Source organism: Equus przewalskii, chromosome 2 (assembly GCF_037783145.1).
Source record: "Equus przewalskii isolate Varuska chromosome 2, EquPr2, whole genome shotgun sequence".
Classification (NCBI taxonomy): domain Eukaryota; kingdom Metazoa; phylum Chordata; class Mammalia; order Perissodactyla; family Equidae; genus Equus; species Equus przewalskii.
In genome coordinates, this window is record NC_091832.1 from 71,702,329 (window position 1) to 71,724,897 (window position 22,569).

Below are 22,569 nucleotides of genomic sequence, written 5' to 3' on the forward strand. Positions count from 1 at the left end.
TTTATATTTATCTCTTTTTTACACAGCCCCAGAAAAGATTGCTGCTTCTCTGTTCCACTATTTAATCAGAGTCAAATAATTACTTCACCTAAATTAAGACAGCTAAGAGAGAACTCTTCTTCTGTGGAGAAATTGCAGTGACCAGTAGAATTATTTCTTTTCAAGTGGAATGTCTCTGGGAATTATTATGTGAATTGTCTCTTTTCTTTACCTTGGATTCCTTAAGAATAGCGTTTTTGTTGTTGTTCTCTTGTTTAAGAGTGATTGCAAAAATCTAGAATGGTACTCTTGTCTGTGTTCTTGGTCTAGCCAGCCTGGAGTGTAGGTTCTAGACCTATTGCATCACTGCCACGCGGAGATGTTGCAGGTGGGAGAAATGCTGTCAGGCACTGGAAAAGATAACATCAAGGAGATGGCATAAGTACTTAATGTTCCATCTTCATAAATGTGTATAGTACTTTAAATGGAAACTATGTCCCGTTGTCTAAAGTTAAGTTGTTGAAGCTGGAGGAAGGTTAATGCTTTTTTCTATTACAGGAACTACCTTCTGTTGAAGAGCTCACTATTATTCTGCCTGAAGATATTGAATTAAAGCCTCTTGGGATGGTTTCAAGTATTATTGAGCAATTGGGTATGTAAGTAATTTTATTTAAAATTATCATTTGTATCCAAGCATACACTAATAATCAAATCAAAGACATTGACTAGTGAATTTTCTGTGAAATATGTAAGTCATTGAGTTCGAATAGATATATTGTTTTTACTTATACAAGTAATCCATAAATACATTGTCTTTATAAAAATTTAAAGTCTGCTTTTATTGACCTATTTCTTCAGCATTTTGTATGGTTTGGTGTATTCATTTTCTATTGCTGTTAAATAACTACAAATTTGGTGGCTTAAAACAACACAAATTTACTATTTACAGTTCTACGGGCCGGAAGTCTGATATGGGTCTCACTGGGCATCAGGGCTGAGTTCTGTCCTGAGGCTCTGGGAGAATCCATTCCTTTGTTCCTTTTAGCTTCTAGAGGCGGCCCGCATTCCTTGGCTCATGGACCTCTTCATCCTCAAAGCCAATAATGTCCCTTCTCTCTGCCCCTTCTTCTGTCGTCATCACGTCTCTCTCTGACCACAGCCCGGAAAGCTGCTCTGCTGTTAAGGACTCCTTAGGTTGGGCCTACATGCATAATCCAGGATGATCTCCCCATTTCAAGGTCCTTAACCTTCATCACATTTGCAAAATCTTTTTTTTCATGTAAGGTAACATATTCACAGGTTCAGGGATTAAGGTTGTGGTACCTTTTTTTTTTTTTTTTCTGGAGGAGGGTGGATTATTCTGCCTACCGCCTTTGATTTTATTTTGTAAACATGTAAATTAGAAAGTTCTGTGATTTAATACTGGTATTAACGGCATGAAATCTGAAGCTTATTGGATTATAGAGAACTAGATATTACAGATTTCTTTTAGCCCCAGGATGTGAGGTAGGTCTATGAAAGGCCTTGAAGTTACTGGAGCTGCCATTAACTCTCAGAGTAAGACACATCTGAGACTAGAACTCAGCATTGACAAATCCATGAGATTTTTGAACTGGACAGAAGACCTGGATTATTCATAGCCCCCTTAGTTTACAGGACTTCAAGGACATGGAAAAATTCAAGTCACTTCCTCTTATGATCAGTTGTATAATGAGTCAGTGGTAGAAATGGGACTTTATCTTTTGACCTTTTTCTAACAGTGCCCATATCAATATTTAAAAAAATTAATACTTATATAATTTTGTACTTATGCAATTTATTAATCAAAATTCTGATAAAGTGAAACTTCTTTTTACAAAAATCACAATGATTAAAACTCTTTACGTGATTCTCGTCATTACGTTTACTAGTTTTTAAGTTATTTTATGGTCTTTAATAATATGCATAAGTAAACCAAACAGGTAATTACTTGATTACATAGTATGAGTTGAGCATTTATTAGACTTGATATATATAGAAAAAATTTAGGTTGCAATGTTTATTCTCAAGGAAAAAAATATAAACTATATGGTACACATGGAATAATACATTTTCAGAATAGGTTTTTGACTAACACATCCTAATAGACTAGCAAAATTCTCAAGTTGGTGGGAATAAAGATTGAATGAATTACAGTCAGCACAAGCTACTCTGTTTTGAATGCCTAAAATATCTAACATTATTTGGATCAAATTACAAAAAAGAAAATACAAGTATTAGTATATTATGCAAAAAAAATCTACAAATTCAAATTAGTACCCAAATATGAAAAGAGAGGATTTGGCTTTGTACTCTGCAGTTCTTCTAGAAGTTATGTTGGTTTGTTCTTTTTTTTTAACTTGGAAAATACAAGAGGCTAATTAGATATTATCCATCAGGTAGAAGTGGAGAGATTTCATGAAATTAAGGATCTTGTACTAAGTACATACCTTCAGAGTATTCATAGCCTTTGAAAGTTTCTATCAATATATGGTACAAACTCTTAAATTTGTTTGAACCCAACTACCTGAAATTGTGTACCACCTAGAATCATAGTAATAAAAGCATGGGTCTTTTACACGGCGGAAACACAATCAGTAGTTGTGTTGTTACAGGAAGTCTTGGAACTAGGGATCTAGGTTCCAGTGGTAACTCGGTCTGAAATTGGCCAGGTGGTAATATTAGTCTTTTGAGTCCTGTTTTCTCATTTTTCTATAAAGTAAGAATATTGGATTAGGTGATCTTTTATTTTCATATAATTTGACTCTTTGGGAAAGGGATTAGAAAGGAGAGATGAGTGACAATGAATTTTGTTAGTGCTCATTATCATTATCAGTCTTTACTCATCATCTTTATTCCAGGTGCAGATCTAACTTAAAAAATGTTGATCCATGATCTCTTACTTATATGTATGTTCAGAACTTAGAAGCACTAACTGTTGAAATTAACTGGGATACAATTGAAATTTTTTGAATGAATTTTAATAATCTGAACTAATATATTTCCTCTCTCAGGTAGATGTGGCATTATCTATGTGATGTGACAAAGTATTCTTGCCGTTTGCCCTAATTTTCTAAGAACTTGTTGTGTGTATTTTTTTCTCTTTGCTGAAGTAGATCAGTTTAACATTTGTGGCACTTACAAGAATTGGAGATTATGCCAGACTAGTGGGATAATGCTTTTGCTTTTTGAGAAGGGAAGTGATAAAAATTACTGTGAGTTCTATGGTTCTTCATCTGTTCAGAGGAAGATGCTTTTGTGAAGTCTAACTTTTTTGTATATCAGTAAGTAATCAGTGCTTTGTAGGAAGGAATTTCTAGAATGAGAAAGAAGACTAATTTCTTACAAAACAGGAGTTTTGTGATTAAATGTGATTATATTTTTTGGGTAAAAATTGCTCAAGGAAATGTACATGGCTGGAATTGGTTGACTTTTTAATGGGTGATTCAAGTTTTCTATGAGGTTTTGTACTTTAATTTTTTTCTTAGAATTATAGCTTTTGTGTTAAATAAAAATATGTAGAATCTATTTTCTTGGTGCCACTCAGTAATAAGTAGACTTTGTTTATCCAAGAGGAATAGTTACTGAGGTATATTATCTCACCTTAAATTTCATTTAAAATTATGTTGGAATTAAAGCCTAAATTCCCATTTAAATTCTATATCTTCTGATTAAATCTTGAAATAATCTATTTTGTTTCATTTTTCAGTAATAATTGAATCTATGACTAACTTACCTCCAGTTAATGAGGAGACTGTAATTTTTAAAAGTGATCGACAGGCAGCAGGAAAGGTTTGTAAAAAATTCAGATCTTACAAATTATTCTGTGTCTTTGTTGATTGGTTTTCCTGACTTTCCCTATCTGTCCTAAAAAGAGTTTATTAATTTTAGTAGATGAGCAGTCTGTAGCTCTCAACTTTTAGTATGTTCTTTATGCTCTTCAGTACTTGGTGTCCGTCTCTATATTGGTTTAATATTGCTTATTACTCTTTCCTGCTTGAGTCATTAAATGCACATGTATAGATTTTTTTCCTGATGTTTGTCAGGTGCTTTGCTAGGCAGTGGGTCTACACAGTGAACAAGACACAGTTCCCTACCCTTCAGGTACTCAGTTGAGTGCGGGAGACTTTCCACAGTGTAGTAGTTCTTAACGTTTTTTGATTTGTGAGTCCCTTTGAATAGTGGCTCTCAAAACTTTTTAGACTGGCTTCCTCAGGTGGAAGCTGAGAGTGGAATCTTTTTCAAATGGAAAGAAATTTCAGTGATAGCAATAAAGCATTGCTGTGAGCACATTCTGGGGAATTATGAATATGTGTACTTAGTACTCACCCTAAGGTTGGGTCCCTTTTAACATCTAACTATGGAACTACAGTGCATGTCCATCCTTAATAGGGAAGACCACATATTTTACCCAGCAAATACACAATTCTGAGCAGTCAGCAGAGGATATAAAGCCTTCAAAGAACAAGAATATAAACACCAACCAAGTGTTCCTGTTCTGGTAGTAGGGACAGTGTTTTGTTTTGTGGGTTTTTTTTTAAACATTGGCGCCTGAGCTAACAACTGTTGCCAATCTTTTTTTATTTTTTTCTGCTTTTTCTCCCCAAGTCCCCTCAGTACATAGTTGGATATTTTAGTTGTGGGTCCTTCTAGTTGTGGCATGTGGGACGCTGCCTCAGTGTGGCCTGACAAGTGGTGCCATGTCCACGCCGGGGATCCAAACCAGCAAAACCCTGGGCCACCAAAGTGGAGTGCGCAAACTTAAACCACCCAGCCACGGGGCTGGCGCCAGGACAGTGTTTTATTCACCTCGTTATTCCCCTCTGTACAAAGTACAGCCCTTCGTAAATTATATGTGCTAATAAGTAAATGTGTATTGAGTTGAAAACAAGCAAGAAACCAGCTGCTGTCTTCAAAGAAGCAACATTATGGGGTTTAGTTTTTCCCAGATAAGCAACAGTAGGCTTCTTTTTTTTGTTCTAGGAGATAGAATTAATTTACATTTAGTCAGAAAAAAGCATATACTTTGGCCTATGTTATTGAGTCACTCACATGAGCTTCCCTTTTCTCTGTCTTTTCCTGCTATTCCATTCTAACATAAATTAGAAGAGATCAGGTTTTTATCAGGGTCCTGCACCTTGCACTACCTACATATACTTTTTTTAGGTTGATAGGCCAATTTACCAAAGAGAAATGAGTCACAAAGCAGTCAGTGGAAGAATTAACTGGAGTTTAGAACTGATATTTTTTGACAATTCTTGAGAAAGTTTGTGAGGGAAGAAAGAGTTTTTAATGCCTGAAGGATGGTGCTGTACTTCTTCCCTTTCACATACCTATTCTTAATGCTTTTGTTTCAAGTACGGGTACTGCTGGGACCTTTATAAGGGGTTAGAGGTATATGAGGGGGCTTAACCTCCAAGAAGGTTGAGAGACAAAAAGAATGGAAGGTGAGTGGATGATCAGGCTGTCAGTGGCTCTCCATGCCCAATGGTACACTTCTTTAGGAGAAACCAATATGTGCAGGTGCAAAAGCAAAACATTTCTTGCTGTCCTTAAGAAAGTAGTAGAAGAGGGGAGGGGAAAAGAAGCAAAAGAAGTGTATTTCTTGATTTTCTGACTATGGATTGAAACTTATTATGATTTTCATGACAGTTGCCTTTTTCTCTAAGTAGCTAACTTAGACAATTTTAATTTCAAAATACCCAACACTTTGCTAATTTAAAACCTCTAAGCTCATTTTTCTTATATCCTGAATACATTTGAAATTTCAGTCCTATGATTGTGACTAATAATGTTAATACTCAGCTCTTCTGTCATTTGTCTTTGAAAGGATAAAAATGTAACATTTATGCCTCTGACTTTAGCTATATGACATATGTCTAGAGGGAATAATTAAATCTATTTCTAAATTTTACATAGAAAGCTTTGTAAATTCAGGAAGTGACAAGTCTCCTAAAAATATTTAATTATAAATCTAAGCACTTTGAAATGATTCCCCAAAATAATGGCAGGGGTAGGGAGGGCCGAGAGTATCAGTTAAACAACCCAATGGCTAGAAAATGAAATTGAATCGATTTTAGATCATTAGCGTATCTCATCGAGATACTATATTAGTTTTCCCTTCAATGTCAAACCTTTGTACATCGCTTCTTTTCCCTCTGCTCTTCAATAATAACAATAATAATGAGGCATGGTGATAAATACTTTGTGTATCTTTCTAAAGTCACTGAAACTCTGTAGAAATCCCATTTACTGAAAAATCACAAAATTTTTGAGTTTACAACTCAGTTGGTCTATCTGATTCCTTTCCCTTCCACCTCCCACCCTCTTCCCCACTGATTTAAGGAGGGCGAGCTCAGATTTGAATTCTACTTCTTGCCCTTTAATCGTAATAGTAATTAGTTCTTCTTGATAAATGATCAATGAAATTCCATTTTTAATGTTTTGTTCTTTAATATAAGGAGATTTTTAAAAAATTGACCAAACTATGCCACCTATTATCCCTGATAAGCTGAATTTGTTGGTTATTTGTTTTGCATTTACTTTTGAGTATTTATTAGAGCAAGTTTTGTTTGTATTATTATTGTTTGTTTTACTTTTTAGTAAACCAAAACATTGAAATCAATTTCCCTGTCTGATATCATTGGTTAGGAAGTTTTACTGATCTCTTTTTAAAGAATACTTTATATTAGTCTTGGTTGGTAGTATGTGATGATTTTCTGAAAGTCTCCATATTATATTGATAGAGTGGATTTTTTTCCCTCCCTCAGTAACTTGTGATATAGTAATATGCACAGTGATTGAAACAATCATTTGACCTAACTAATGAATTAGAATACTCTTATTGTCTTCATTTTTATGAATGGAAAGTCAAAATAGTATAAAGCGATTGATAAGAGACAATTCTGGATGGCTGTGGGAGTTCATTGCCCCCTTTCTTCTGTTGGTAGTTTAGCCAAAATCAGGCTCAGCTGGAAAGACAGTAAGGCCTTTGGCTAATGGCGTTTTTTGAAGGCTGTTCACAGAGCACTAGCATGTGGATCTTGGCCCTCCACGTGCACAGCCCTCCAGCATTGTTCCTGGGCCTGGAGATTCCTTGATATGTTTCGTGTTCCCTAGACAAACTAGGCGTTACCTAGTCCCTCTTAGGCTAACCTGTAAGTATATAACATGGTGTGTGTGGAGAGGGGAGGAGAGTATGGCTTATTCTCTCAGAATGCTCTTTATGCATGTGCGGCCACTTGGCCCAGGCAGCCCCCCCACCGCTGGAACTCTTGCAGTGTGGCATATGGAACACCTAAACCCAGCCTATGCTGTGGAATGAGAATTTGGGGCGCTAACATACTCTTACTTTCTTGCTTGTCAGTTTTTTTCCCCACAGACCCTATGCTATATCTGTACTATGTGGTGGTAGTGGTGTGTCTTTGTGACTCCTTTGTGTGACAGGAACCCTTCCAGGTCTTTTAGCAGAAAGATACTACTTTTGAGTAAGTGATGGTGAGTATTATAAGCTAGAGCTAAGTAGAAGGACACTTTGAAAACTACCTTTCAAATAACAGGGTGTGTGTAAAACATTAGTTGGATTAAATTTTTATATGAGTATTTCTACAGAATATATACTATTATTTAAGGTATAAAGAAAGCTATTGCCCACCTTAAAGTAAATCTCTTCGACATTACTATCCTGAGTTCTGTTTCTTACACTGTCCTGTGGACTGTTCCTTTGTTTTTTTTCCTTTATGAGGAAGTTTGGCCCTGAGCTAATATCTGTTGCCAATCTTCCTCTTTTTGCTTGAGGAAGATTGTCCTGAGCTGACATCTGTGCCAGTCTTCCTCTATTTTGTATGTGGGATGCTTCCACAAGCTAGCTTGAGGAGGCGGTGTGTATGTCTGCGCCTGGGATCCAACCCGTGAACCAGAGTGCCTGAACCTAAACACTAGGCCACTGGGCCGGCCCCACCTATTCCTTTCTTTTTATCTCTAGTCAGGCAGTATGGGAGTTGCGAAATCCCCATAGTCAGGTGGAAAGACAGCAGGATTCAAAGTTTAAGGGAACTGTGAGAGGAAGTGGGCTGGCCTGAGCCCTACTTTGTCTCAAGTTGCTCTTCACACTTTAGCTCTCAGGTATTAGCCAGTCTAAAATCTATACTCTGAAGCTATCATTGGTTAAAATATTGTTAAATCCTCCTTTTCTGTAGTTCTGAATTAGCCAGATTGCTTCTGTGAACTCAGTCAAGTATCCCTGTGACTGTTTGAAGGAGGACTGTAAATCCGGCTCAGTATTGGTGTATGCCGTGTACTGACTTCATAAGGCAGCTTCCTGTTACCTGCTGTATGTGCTGTTATTTCACTTAAAACTTTATAATGATTTTATGGTGCTGTGTCTTATAAACACTTCAGATCTTAAGAATTGGCAACTAAGTATGCTATGATTTTTATCCAGGAATTTGAAAATCACTTACAGTTTAGTTCAAACCAGTCTCTGCATAAACCCAAAGCTGTTAAGGCATTTTCCTAGTGAAATCATTTCTCCCAGTTAGGAGATGGAAGCTTGCTATCCAGGAAACAAATCCTTGGGAAACAGCTTTTTATACCGGGTCACAAACAATCATTACTGTACCTTGTACTAATGGATTCATAGGAAATTTTTTTTAAAGATATTTTTGTCCCTGTCCAGACTTAAAGTATAGATTTGTCGATATTCATCAAGGGAGTTAAACAAAATGTGAATTGTTTTTAAGATTTTTAAAAAAGTGACAAGTAAGATGATATATTACTTTAGCGTATGTAGTGTAGGCCAGGAAGAGTTGTGCTGCATGTATCCCTTTCTATCCTTTGCAGTTCTGGTTGGAAGAGGTCTACTGTTTTTATCTAAATCCTTTCAAATACATTTCTCGCTATTTTTAGAGTAATCTTATCTTCAGAACGTTGGTACCATGATGGGTGAGTTGTTTTATGCCAGATTGAGAATTACTAAAAGCTTGAATGGTATACTGCAGAGCATAAAATGAGAACATTTACTATCAAAAAGCAAGAACTGAGGATGTAATAAAACGAGTACTTTCAATACAGTTGGTTTAAAATGGTCCAAGCTATTTGGAAATTATTTAGTAATTTACATCAAGACTTTTAATAATAATCATACTCTTGGTTCCAATAATTCCATCCCTTACAAATCAATTTTCAGGAAATCTTAAGTACAGAAATTTATGGATAACGATGTTCATCATGGCATTATTTATAATACTGAACAAATTGGAAGCTACCTAAATGTCCTGTAGTATAAGACGAGTTAAATAAATTGTGCTAAATCTATACAGGAGTGTTATATACCCACTGAAATTATACTTATGAATAATATTTGTAACATGCAAAAATTTAGTGCAACTTTAGGTTTTAAAAGGGAGCAGTATGTAAAGCTACAGTATAATCTCAAAAGAAAAAAATCATTAATGGTGAAATCTACACTGACATTGGTCATGGTCCAGTTTCTGTAATATACATAATTTGTTGTCAGAAACATTATTTTTAAAAATTCAGGTATTTGAGAAGAATTTGAAAACAAGAGACTTCCTTTCATCTTTCATAAAACATTTTCAGAAATAAAATAATTTGTCTTGGTGCTAAAAGCAGTTCCTTTATGTAAAAGTTAAAGGCTGTATAGCATCTTTGATTTTTGAGAAATAAGCAACTTCATGTTGAAACCTGCTTTTACTACTTTTCGAATTAGAAAAAGTTGTGGTTTAATTTTTTAAAGATGTTAATCACTGTATGGAAATAGAGGGATTGAATACCCATTGAAGCAGAAGTTTGCCTTTTAAGTTTTATGTCTGGAGACACTGACTCAGAGACAGCGTTTTAATTCTCAAAAGTTACCAATTGTAATTCTTTTCTTCATACCTTACCACTTAAATGACCAAAAATAAAACCAAAACTTCATAATTTACATCTGGTATTACTAAAATGATTTGAATTTAGTAAGAACTAACTTGTTACACTCGTTTTAAATTCATAAAAAGGAAATGTGGAATAAGTTAATGCATTTATAATCAAACTATGAAGACTTTGTGATTATGCAAAAATGACAAATAGAAATACAATTTTATTGTTCTGACGCTGACAAAATTACCTTGTTATAGCAATTATCATGTTTTGCTTTTTTAAATATTACTGACTTTTCAAGTCATTTGTCATGTTAAAGGAGGCCTTTATGTTTCTTCTATTTTATAGATATTTGAGATATTTGGACCTGTTGCACATCCATTTTATGTGTTACGGTTTAATTCTTCAGAGCACATTGAGAATAAAGGTATTAAAATAAAAGATACTATGTATTTTGCTCCATCAATGAAAGACTTCACTCAATATATATTCACAGAAAAACTTAAACAGTAAGTACTTGATTGACATGTTAGTGTTGTTTGCTTGTCTTATGTTTATAATTTAGGAATAATTCTTAGTGATGGTAGTTTCTTGTAGTTAAATGGTACGTATCTTCCAAAGAGTTCATTTGTTTTCCTAGTAACATCTCTGAAAGCTACAATTTATTATCATATTCTACAGATAGAGATCATTTATATCATTTGGCCAAAATGACATGATCAACTAGTAAGAATACATTTGAGCCATAAAAATTTTCTGAATTCTAATCCATTGTTTTTTCCATTATATACTTTTATATACATACTCTTTCAGTATTAGTATTATCATTTAAAAAATTCTTTTCCAACTTAAGTAAAATTTTCTTTGGATTATAGTCATAGGCTTAACTATTTAATAAACTTTGTAATACTCAAGAAGAAAAAGAAAATGAGTAAATTTCAGATTGTGTATAAATTGCAAATTTATAGAAGAGAGAAGTAAGATATGTCTGTGAAAAGTTGTATATCAAACTGTGATAAATAGGGTTGACAACCTACAAACCAGTGCCCTTCATTTTGCCTGTAAATATGCTAAATGATGCCTGTGGCGTGTGGGTAGTAGTATTTCTGCATATTTTTGCTCCCACTGGTTAATTGTATATTTTCCATGTGTTAATTGTTACCAGGTGTTAGCTGTAGAGCTACTTATATCAGTCAAACTTATATAATTTAATTTATATAAATCAATGACATATAGTTCAAATAGCATAGCTTTTTCTGTAAAAATAAGTTGAATACTTTGGAAAGATGTAATGAATATGAGGCACTAAAAAAATAATGTCCAATTAAGAGTGGAAGAAAAGACCGTGAAAGATTGGGGAATGCGAGAGGAATCCTGAATCCAAAAAGACTTTTCACTTCGTTTGACAGACAAGTCCTGTCTTTAGTTGGAAACTTGAAATTTAGGTGAAGCATTAAGGATGTGGTTTTTGCAGGAAATGCAAAGGAACTTCAGTCAGTAAGTAGCCTTGGTGCTATGTCAAGTGTACTGGTCCCAGTTCTGTGGCATAAGAAGGTCTCTATACCACTTACATGTTAAATCAAGTCTCTGAATTTCATTTATTATTTCAGAGGTGAAAATTTTGTTCCTTGTAATTGATTAAATTCATGTTTAAGGATTCACATAGTTTGATGAAACATTTTGCTTAAGTTCTTCAGACTGCGTAAGGTCCACTGACAAGAAAGGTGAATTAAATAGATGATACAGTCATAAAGAGTCTAGTATGTTTTAAAATCATCACTTAAATAATTAACATTTTATTCTGCTTTGAATATTGGGATATCGCTGGTGCTATGCCATATATTTAGCTTTTAACAACATATTTTAGCTTAAAACAGATAAACTTGGGGCTGGCCCCGTGGCATGTGGTTAAGTTCAGTGCTCTCTGCTTCGGTGGACCAGGTTCACGGGTTTGGATCCTGGGCACAGACCTACACTACTTGTCAGCCATGCCATGGTGGCAACCCACATATAAAGCAGAGGAAGATTGGCACAGACATTAGCTCAGGGCTAATCTTCTTCAACAACAGCAGCAGCAAAAAAAACCCCCATGTAAACTGAAAAGTTTTCTGAAGGTGTTTATTAAATGGACTTTAAACAATAGGAGTAGTCTTTGTCTTTATGTGCAAGAATAAGAATTTTGTGCTGGAAAGCAGTAACAATAAACTAAAGAATGGAAAATTAGGCCTACCCTGCAGAAGCCCCACTTGACAAAGCCTCTTCTATTCTAGACTGCATTGTGGTGTCTGTTATGGGAACTCAGTGGAGTACTTTGCCTTTGAGATAGAGAAGTTCAGCTCCTCTCCCGCTTACCCACCTTTAGTAAGGCTATTTTAATTCTAGCCTCCCATGAACTTACTCTCTTGTTAAAAGAGCTTTTTGAAATGTTGCTTGATCTTTTCTTTAGTAGATTTTGATTTTCTGTGGTAAGTGCATTGCTAGTTGGGGAGCTTTTCCCATTTATGTCTTTAAACTCCAGGCTGTGGGCACTGCAGGCCATGAGATGGCATATAAGCAAAGAGAAGTACTGTAGCTATGTTAAATGCATAGGTGTAAGATGGTATTTGATGAGTAAAAGCTTTTTTTAAGTGGTGGAAAAATCATTGATAATGCCAATACACAATGTGAAAAGTTCTGAATCAAAATTTTAGAGCAAACTTAGTGATTTTCATATTGTGCCGGCCCATTGACATCTGTAAATGAATTTTTATGGATTAATTACTTTAATGAATGAATTCCTAAGAATCTCATTTATTTTTGAGATCTAGTTTAAAGCAGTGAGGACAACATCTACTCCTAATACTTTATAATATTTTTAAGTAGTTGAATAACAAGATATTGTCAAACTATGAAATAAAAAGATTAAAAAGATGAAGATTAAAAATGAGCTTTCAGAAATTCTAATCATCCTTATAATAGATATATATAGTTTTGTTGATCATAGAGTATAAAACTTTCCACTAAAAGTAATTAATGTTTGTGATTATACTGTCCTTTAAATCTTCCAAGGTCTTCCTCCCCAAACTAGGTAGGCTTCATTTTACTGTGTCTGCTTTAAGAGTCACTGCTGAGGGGCTGGCCCCGTGGCCGAGTGGTTAAGTTCGCGCGCTCCGCTGCAGGCGGCCCAATGTTTCATTGGTTCGAATCCTGGGCGCGGACATGGCACTGCTCATTAAACCACGCTGAGGCAGCGTGCCACATGCCACAACTAGAAGGACCCACAACGAAGAATATACAACTATGTACTGGGGGTCTTTGGGGAGAAAAAGGAAAAAAAAAATAAAAATCTTTAAAAAAAAAAAAAGAATCACTGTTGAGTAAGCCTTTGTTACTCATGGAGTGCCATTGATATTCCTCAGGTAAATCGAGGAAAAAGAATTTCATGTTGTTATCTCTGCCATTAAAACTGTGAAATCTTGGATAGAGAGTGCTTCATGTTCGTTTCTGTGTCCTTAGCACCTGGACCAGTGTCTGACCTATAGTTGGTGTAAAATAAGTATTTATTGAAGTAAGCTTTATGAATGAGCTCAGGTGTCAGGAAAGTGTCAGTCAAAGTTATAGCATCTGGAGATGCTTATGAACTGCAAAACCACTTTCCTCTGCATACCACAGCCTTGGCTTCTTGTTCTCATTCCCCGGTCCAAATATTTATATATGTCCAAATGTTGTGGTTTTGTAATGAGCTTCTCACATCTTCTGAAACAAGGTAAAGGACATATAAATGGTCGTTTACTTTTTACTCTTACTTTCATGTGTATTGCAAAATTAAGGGTTGAGCTCATGTCTTCTACTTTACTATTTTCCATACTAGTAAGTTATAAGTGCTTACCAGAATCTTAATAAGTACCTTTGATGTTTTTCTTCTTTCTAGGGATAGGGGATCAGATGCGTCATGGAAGAATGATCAGGAGCCACCACCAGAAGTAAGTGTAAATCTTTTTACACAAAATTTTAGAAAGTAAGGCAGGACTTAATCTTATAAATTCATCATTCTTGACCTTAAGGCGTCCTTAGTGCTACTCGGCAGTCACACTGTCTTCTGCAAGCCCATGCACTCTCCTTCTCCCAAATGACTGTTTTCTATCTCTCAGTGAGATGTTTTGATTGATCATTTTAGAAAGAAAATATTTTCACTCACACTTTAATAATTATCAGCTTATCATTTTCCTTGTAATTTCCTATTTTTTAAAATCAGTTTTGTTGATACCTAGTAAAGGCAGAATTGTCATTATTTTAAAAGATTTTATTCTTCAGTTTGGTTAAGTTCATTTGGAACATGAAGACATTTATTAATGGTGCTTTTAATAAGCTGCCTTTCTTTTGGAGGTTCAAAATCACTAGAATCTACCCACTTCTCCATTTTTTACAGTGTGATTACCTTCCTAAAAAGAGAGTTCTTGATTTTCCTTCTTGAATCCATGTCCGCAAGACTAGTTTCATGTCCCAAAGTAGCTTGATGCACAGTCTTTCTAGAGATATGGAATAGTCAGGAATAATCTGTATTATTCTTGTTAATACCTAAAAGTTAAATTAAAAATTTGGTTTATTTTTGGTTTAACTTTCTGTGGAAATGTTTAAGCATGTTTTCTTTTTTTGTAAGTTATTGAAATATAAATCACAATGAGTGTATACATTTCTTGAGAATAGAATGAATTTATACAATATAAAAGAAAAAATAGATGTTTTAGATGTTCTTAAGCAATGCTGAAGATTCGTGGTCTGTGTTAATTTCTAATTTTGCTGAGGCATGAATCAGAGAATGCCCACTCAGAGAGTCCCTTAACCAGTGAGTGATCCTAGTTTAGTTCCACATTGCCATGGGATTATGTTTTCTGGTTTATGTCATTGTATTGCGTGTGTTTTCCATTAAGGCCCTTTAGATTCATTTAATGTTCTTGGTTATGTTTAGGGCATCTTATTACTGAAATTATGTGTTTTTAAACTATTTGAGAATTCACAAAGGTCTTGAAACGTATTTCTTGCGAAATGTAAATATTCTGGTACATTCCTGTTGTTTCAGACCTAAGCATTGAAGTTGCTAGTTATGGTAAAGTTAATTGCTTAAAATTGGTTTGATTAGGTTAATTATAAAAATTAAATCTCAGCATACCTCATGAGGTTTGTTTTTTTCTAAGTAGATGACTGAATGTCCCTTATTTTCATAATATAGAAAACTCTGAGATTCACAAGTTTATTTTATGATGATGAAATTTTGTAGTATAGAATTACTGCCTGGTACTAATCATAGATTAGAGTTTGGAATTTTGGGGTTTAAACTTTAAAAGAAATCATACTGTGAAAATAGGAAATGTTGAGCTTGCATAAAGGAGCTAAAAATTACTTACAGAGAATGCATCTTATTCATCTTCATATCTGTTTCTAACATGAATATGTAATTTGTGGTTGAATAAATGTGTTTGATGAATGCAAATTTAAATTAATTTGTGTACAAGAAAAATGTGAATTTTTCTCTGATTTTGGGAGGTGATAGCAAAATATTGCCAAAGTAGTCTCTCAAAATAAACTGTTGCCAATTAAAATCCTTTAATACCTCCCTCCTGCTCTTAGGATGATGCCCAGTTATTTAAGATAGCACAATAAGGTTCTTTATTCTCTGGTTTATCATCTCTGATTTCCCTATATAAGAAGGTTTCACTTTGCCTTACAGAACCATTTTCAATTCTTGAATATGCTGTGCCTCTGCACATATTCCCACTCTTTGAAAATTTTCTTTCCCGTCTTTTTGCTGCTAACTAGTCATTAGAGATTCTCCTTGGGTTACCCGTACCAACAAGTTTTCCTTGCCCTTTTTTCTTTCTTCAGCCCTACACTTCCATAGCACTAAGTTCATTGGTTTGTCTATTTTGTTATTTGAATGAACAATTTCAGAGAACGGAATGTTTTCCATCTAATCCTAATACTTTCTAATGTCTAGCAGATACCAGATTTAACATGAGCTTAAAAACCTTAGCACGCTAAAATCATTAATAAAAGAACATGTGCTTGAAAGTACTAAAATTAATTGATGTTTTTGAATTTGATTATAGATTCTGAGGTGTATGGACTCTTGGTTCATGGAAGATTTGATCTAGCATATATTTCAGCAAGTCCATACTGAAAATCCCATACAAAAACTTTTCATAGACATTTCTTCCTTTTAAATGTGCACACATGCATGCACAGTGAGCCTGCTTTCATATATTTTTTAATAAAACGTAGTATCTTTTTCTGATATTAATAGAATAATAAAATGCCTGAGAGCCAGTCCTGGTGGTCTAGTGGTTGCTATTCCGTGCTCTGACTGCTGCGGCCAGGGTTTGTTTACAGGTCAGGGAAACACACTACCAGTCTATCTGTTGTCATACTGTCTGTTGGTTGTCATCCTGTGGCACTGAAAGCTGTGCCACTGGTATTTCAAATACCAGCAGGGTGATCCATGGTGGACAGGTTTCAGTGGAGCTTCCAGACTAAGACAGACTAGGAGGTAGGACCTGGCCACCCACTTACAAAAAACTTGGCCATGAAAACCCTATGAATAGTAGTGGAGCATTGTCTGATATAGCACTGAAAAGTGAGAAAGATCAGGCGGGGTTCCAGTCTGCTGTCTACAGGGTCACTAGGAATCGACTTATGGCACTAACAACAGAAAATTCCTGAATTTTAAGAAATCATAGAAGTCATAATATATAGCTCATAAGTCTTGTTTTTTGGTGGGCTATAACAGGGAATCTCAATTCTTAGTTATGTTTGACTCTCCCTCTTGTAATTTAAAATGATTTCTTCTTGGAAGTTGGGTCATGCATGGATCTGCTTATCAAAACCTTTTCCTGCCGTCCTATCTAAATAGCATCCCTCATGATTTTCTCCCCCCTTACTTTGTCTTAGTATGTATTTACAACTCTTAGTATACCTGACGTTATATTATTAAAAGAATTAGCATCTGTAAAGTGTTTAGAACAGGCCTCGCATATAATGGGTATGTGTACATTTTTGAATGAGTGAAAGGTATAACATTATCTTGTATTTTTATATTAGATCTGATAATTTATTCCTAACTACTCCTTTCTTTAGCATCATTGGCAGTGGCACTATGATGAATCTTGATTTTAAGCTGGAAGTCAGACTTCTAGCTAGGGAATACCCATATCTGAAGTTTGCTAAAGATTGGCATTTTAAAGTTACCTATCTGAAACTTTCTAGGAATTTTAAGAAACAAAAAATCCTTGAGTACTCATCTTGATTACTGACTTCTGTTAATTCAGAGTTATTAGGCATTCATCAAAAACTATTTTTCTATTATGTAGTTAATTTGAATATTACTGGAGAATATTAAGTATTGAAAAGAGTAGTTTTCTTTCAGGGTCGGCATTCAATAATAAGCTTATTCTACTTACCTCCAAGTATATACTGTTGAATTGGTAAATCCATGTGACATAAGTCTCTCTTTTTTTCCTATAAGGCCTTAGATTTCAGTGATGATGAAAAGGAAAAAGAGGCCAAACAGAGGAAAAAATCTCAGATTCAAGGCCGGAAAAAATTCAAATCTGAATTTAATGAATCAAGTAAGTAAATGCATTATCTTGTAATTTTTTAAAATCATTATTTACATTTATGTAAGTTCATCAGCAATAAAACTGAAGGAAGCATCTGGGTTCTCTTTTTACCTCCTGTCATGCAGCTAGCATTGGAGGCATTACACAGCATGGGATGTGGTGGGAGAGAGTCACAAGGAATATTCAGTGGTAGTTTTTCAAGCTTCAGAATATAAAAATGGCTTCTGGGGTAAAAGGCAAATTAAGCCTTGTTAGAGTCATTTGTGCTTATCATTTGTGCTTTTTCCTTAAGAAACCTGTTTACTTCCATGAATAAATCAAATGATTAGATTTAATCTAATCATTTAATTAGATTAGAATTAAATGATATGATACTTAATACCTAAATCAAGGTATTTTATTTTTTAACATGCATTCCTTTTTATTATATCTTTCCTGTTTTCTTTTTCCTTTTTTAAAACTAAACTTTTTCTAGATACACATGCAATTGTAGGAAATAATACAGAGAGATCTTGTATGCTCATTACCCGGTTTCCTGCAATGGCAACATCTTGCAAAACTATACAGTACAATAGCACAGCCAGGATACTGACATTGATACAATCAAGATACAGAACATTTCCATCACAGAAAAGATCCCTCATGTTGCCTTTTTATAGTCACTCCCATTCCCCTCCCCCACACCTCCTCCTCAACTCCTGGCAACCGCTAATCTGTTCTCCATTTCTGTGATATATTTTGTCATGTCAAGAATGGTTATATAAATGGAGTCATACAACATGTTATCATCAGCTTTGGCTTTGTCACGGAGCATGATTTTCTAGAGATTCATCCAGATTCTTGTGTGTGTCAAGTTTGTTTCTTTTCGTTCCAGAGTGGTAGTCCATGGTTTGAATGATATCACAGGTTAACTATTTGTGTGTTGAAGGACATCTGGGTTGTTAACAGGTTTGGTTATAGAAATAAAGTTGCTGTATACATTTGTGTACAGGTTTTTGTGTGAACACAGATTTTCATTTCTCTGGGAAAAATGGATTATATGATAGTTAATATGTTTAATTTCTTAAGAAACAGCCATCATGTTTTTCACTGTGGCTGTGCCATTTTGTGTTCCCATCCCCAATGTGTGAGCGACTCAGCTTCTCTGCATTCTCACTAGCATTTGGTGTTTTCACTATTTTTTATTCTAATAGTTGTGTAGTGATATCTAGTTGTGATTTTTTTTTAGAGATAATTTTTTTTTTAAAGATTGGCACCTGAGCTAACATCTGTTGCCAGTTTTCTTTTTTTTTCCTCCTTCTTCTCCCCAAAGCCCCCCAATACATAGTTGTAGATTGTAGTTGTAGGTCCTTCTGGCTGTGCTGTGTGGGATGCCGCCTCAGCATGGACTGATGTGCCCTGCCGTGTCCGCGCCCAGGATCCAAACTGCTGAAACCCTGGGCCACTGAAGCAGAGCACGTGAACTTAACTACTCGGCCACAGAGCCGGCCCCATCTAATTGTGGTTTTAACTTGCATTTTCCTAATGGCTAATGATATTGAAAATCTTCCCGCATGCTCATTTGCTGTCAGTGATATATTTCTTTGTCTTTTGCCCATTTTCTAATTGTATTTCTGTTTTTTTTACTCGTGAGTTATGAGAGTTTGTACATAATTTCTTCTAGTCTGTCGCTTTATGTTTTCATTCTCCTAAAAGGTCTGTTTCAGAGCAAAAGTTTTTAATTTTGGTGAAGCCCAAATCATCAGTTTTCCTTTTATGGAGTCTGAGAATTTCTTGCCAGACCTATATCCCAAAGATTTTCTCATTTTTTTTCCCTAAAAGTTTTAAAAATTATTTTAGCTCTTCTAATTCCTTTGTCATTCCACATGAGTTTTGGAATAGTCTTCTCTAAAAGTCTTGCTGGGTTTTTTTTGTTTGTTTTTTTTGTGAGCAAGATTGGCCCTGAGCTAACAAGATTGGCCCTGAGCTAAAGTCTGTTGCCAATCCTCCTCTTTTTGCTTGAGGAAGACTAGCTGAGCTAACATCTGTGCCAGCCTTCCTCTACGTTATATGGGATGCCACCACAGTGTTGCTTGAGGAGTGGTGCTAGGTCCACGCCTGGGATCTGAACCTGCAAACCCTGAGCCACCAAAGCAGAACATGCGAACTTAACCACTGTGCCACCAGGCCGGCCCCATGTCTTGCTGGTATTTTGATAGGAGTTTCATTAAACCTGGATTTTGGTTTGGAGAGAATTGACAACTTAACTATGTCAAGTCTTCCATTCCACAAACACGGTGTGCAGCTCCATTAGCTTAGATCTTTGATTTCTTTCAGCGGCATTTTGTAGTTTTGAGAATACAAGTCTTGTACATTTTTTTGTTAGATATACACCCAAGTATTTCTTTTTTTTGAATTGTTGTAAATGATGTTGCATTTTTAATTCCGGTGTCCATATGTTCATTGCTAGAATGTAGAAATAGGATTAATGTTTGTATGTTTAGCTTGTGTCTTTTGACCTTGTTGAACTCACTCACTGGTTCTAGGAGTTTTTTCCTTGAGATTTTCTACCTAGCGAATTAATGTCATTTGCAAACAGGGACAGTATTATTTATTTTTTTTTCTTTCAGTCTATTTTTTTTGTCTTTTCTTACTTTACTAGCTATAACTTCTGGCATTATGTTGAATAGATATGCTTTGTTTCTTATCATAGGAGAAAACATTCAGTCTTTTGTCAAGTATAATGTTAGATATAGGGTTTTTGCAAATGTTTTTTATCAAGTTGAGAAAATTTTCATCTATTCCTGTTTTTCTGAACTTTTAAAAAATATGGATGAGTATTAAATTTTGATGATTACTTTTTCTTCATTGAATGATAAGATCACATAATTTTTCTTCATTAACTTGTTAATAAGGTAGATTACATTGGTTTTAGAATATTGACCCAGCTGTTGCATCTCTGGAATAAACCAAAGGTGCTCATAGTGTGTAATTCTTTATATATGTTGTTGAATTCTGTTGCTCATATTTTGATAAGGATTTCTGCATCTATATTCATGAAGGATATTGGTCTATAGTTTTCTAGTTTTCTTTTTTTCTTTTTACGTGTCTTCACCTGGTTTTGGTGTGAGGGTAATACTAGTTTCATAAAATGAGTTGGTAATTTTTGATATTCTCTTGAAGAGATTGTATAGAATTGGTATTAATTCTTCTTTAAGTGTTTGGTAAAAGTCTCCAGTGAAACCATCTCAGCCTGGAGATTTCTTTTTTGGGAAGGTTTTTAATGCAAATTCAGTTTCCTTAATAGGGATATCTATTTCACATTGAGTGGATTATACTAGTATGTGTTTTTCAAGGAATTGGTCCACTTCATGTGATTTGTCAAATTCCTATGTGTAGACTTGTTTGCAGTATTGCTTATTATCCTTTTGTTGTCTTTCCTGGCATTGGTAATTTGCAACTTGTATTGCTTTGTTAGTCTTGCCTAGAGGATTACCAATTTTATTGGTCTTTTTAAGAACCAGTTCTTTGTGTCATTGATTTTCTGTTTTCAGTTTCATTCTTTCTTTTCTTTATCATTTTCTTGCAACTGCTTGCTTTAGGTTTATTTTGATCTACTTTTTCTAGTTCTTGTGGTGAGATCTTAGATTACTTATTTGAGACTTTACTGCTTAAATTAGTTCCACAGATGTTGATATGTTGTATTTATTTTTATTCGGCTTCATTTTTTTTTTTTTTAATTTCACTTGAGACTTCCTCCTTGACCAGTGGATTATTTAGAAGAGTATTATTTCGTTTGCAAGTGCTTGGAGGTTTTTCTCTTTTGATTTCTAGCTTGATTCTGTTGTGGGTGGGGAACATACTGTGTATGATTTCCATTTTTTTACCTTTTTTTGAAGTTTGTTTTATAGGCCAGGATATGGTTTACCTTGGTGTATGTTGTGTGGGCACTTGAAAATAATGTGTATGTTGCTCTTATGTGGTAGAAAATTCTATAAATGTCAATTAGATTCTGTTGGTTGCTGGTGTTGTTGGGTTCTTCTTTACCCTTGGAGATTTTCTGTTTGGTTATTCTATCAGTTATTGAGAGAGGGAGTGTGGTTGGTGCATGCACATTTAGGATTACTATATCTTGGTAGATAATCCTTTTATGGTTATAAAATGTCTCTCTTTTTCTCTGGTAATTTTCTTTGCTCTGAAACCTACTTTATCTGATATTAATATAACTACTCCTTTCTTTTAATTAAAGTTTGCATATTGTATCTTTTTCCATCCTTTATCTTTCAACCTGATTATATCATTTGAAATGATTTTCTTGTAGACATATAGTTGAATTATCTTTTTTAACTCCCTCTGCCAGTCTCTGTGGTTTTTTGTTGTTATTGAGGAAGATTCGACCTGAGCTAACAGCCATGCCAGTCTTCCTGCACTTTCTATGTGGCTGATGAGAGGTGTAGGTCCACACCCAGGATCCGAACCTGGGCCGCTGAAGTGGAGTGCACTGAACTCAATCGCTGTGCCACAGGGCCGACCGCCAGTCTCCGTGTTTTAATTGGTGTATTTAGACCATTTATATTTAATGTGCTTATTAAGATATGTTAGGGCTTAAGTCTGCCCTTTTCTGTTTATTCTCACTGGTTTTCATTTCTCTATTTTCTTTTTTCTCCCTGCCTGTGGTTACTATAACACTTTTTAGAATTCTATTTTGATTTATCTGTAGTGTTTTTGAGTGTATCTTTTTGTATAATTTTTTCACTGGTTGCTCTAGGTATTAAATTATGTATACTTATCACAGTCTACTGGTATCATTGTTTTACTAGTTGAGTACAGTGTAGAAACCTGGCCTCTCTTTATGTTCCTTTATTTTCCCTGGCTTGTAATATAAATTGCCTTAAATATTTCATATACATACAATTGAAATCACATTAGCTGTTAAAAGTTTTGTTTCAACCATCAAATACAATTTAGAAAACTCAATCAGAGAAGGAAGTTTTATTGTATTTACTCATACTTTTGCTTACTGTGTTCTTTCTTCCTTTCTGATGTTCCAGGGTTCTCTTACTGTTTCTGTTTTGAGAACTTGCTTTAGCCATTCTATTATGGCAGGTCTGCTGTAGAT

General features: G+C 34.8%; 1 protein-coding gene across 5 annotated transcripts in view; it reads left to right on the top strand.

Annotated features, from left to right (window-relative positions):
- NAF1 (nuclear assembly factor 1 ribonucleoprotein) overlaps positions 1 to 22,569 on the top strand; it is a 63,055-nt gene that overhangs the window by 37,928 nt on the left and 2,558 nt on the right. For all 5 annotated transcript variants that reach the window (XM_070608547.1, XM_070608541.1, XM_070608550.1 and 2 more), the window contains 5 exons: positions 538 to 631; positions 3,707 to 3,789; positions 10,228 to 10,388; positions 13,790 to 13,841; positions 17,378 to 17,480. In XM_070608547.1, coding sequence (XP_070464648.1) covers positions 538 to 631; positions 3,707 to 3,789; positions 10,228 to 10,388; positions 13,790 to 13,841; positions 17,378 to 17,480 — 493 coding nt within the window. The remainder of the gene's footprint in view (positions 1 to 537; positions 632 to 3,706; positions 3,790 to 10,227; positions 10,389 to 13,789; positions 13,842 to 17,377; positions 17,481 to 22,569) is intronic.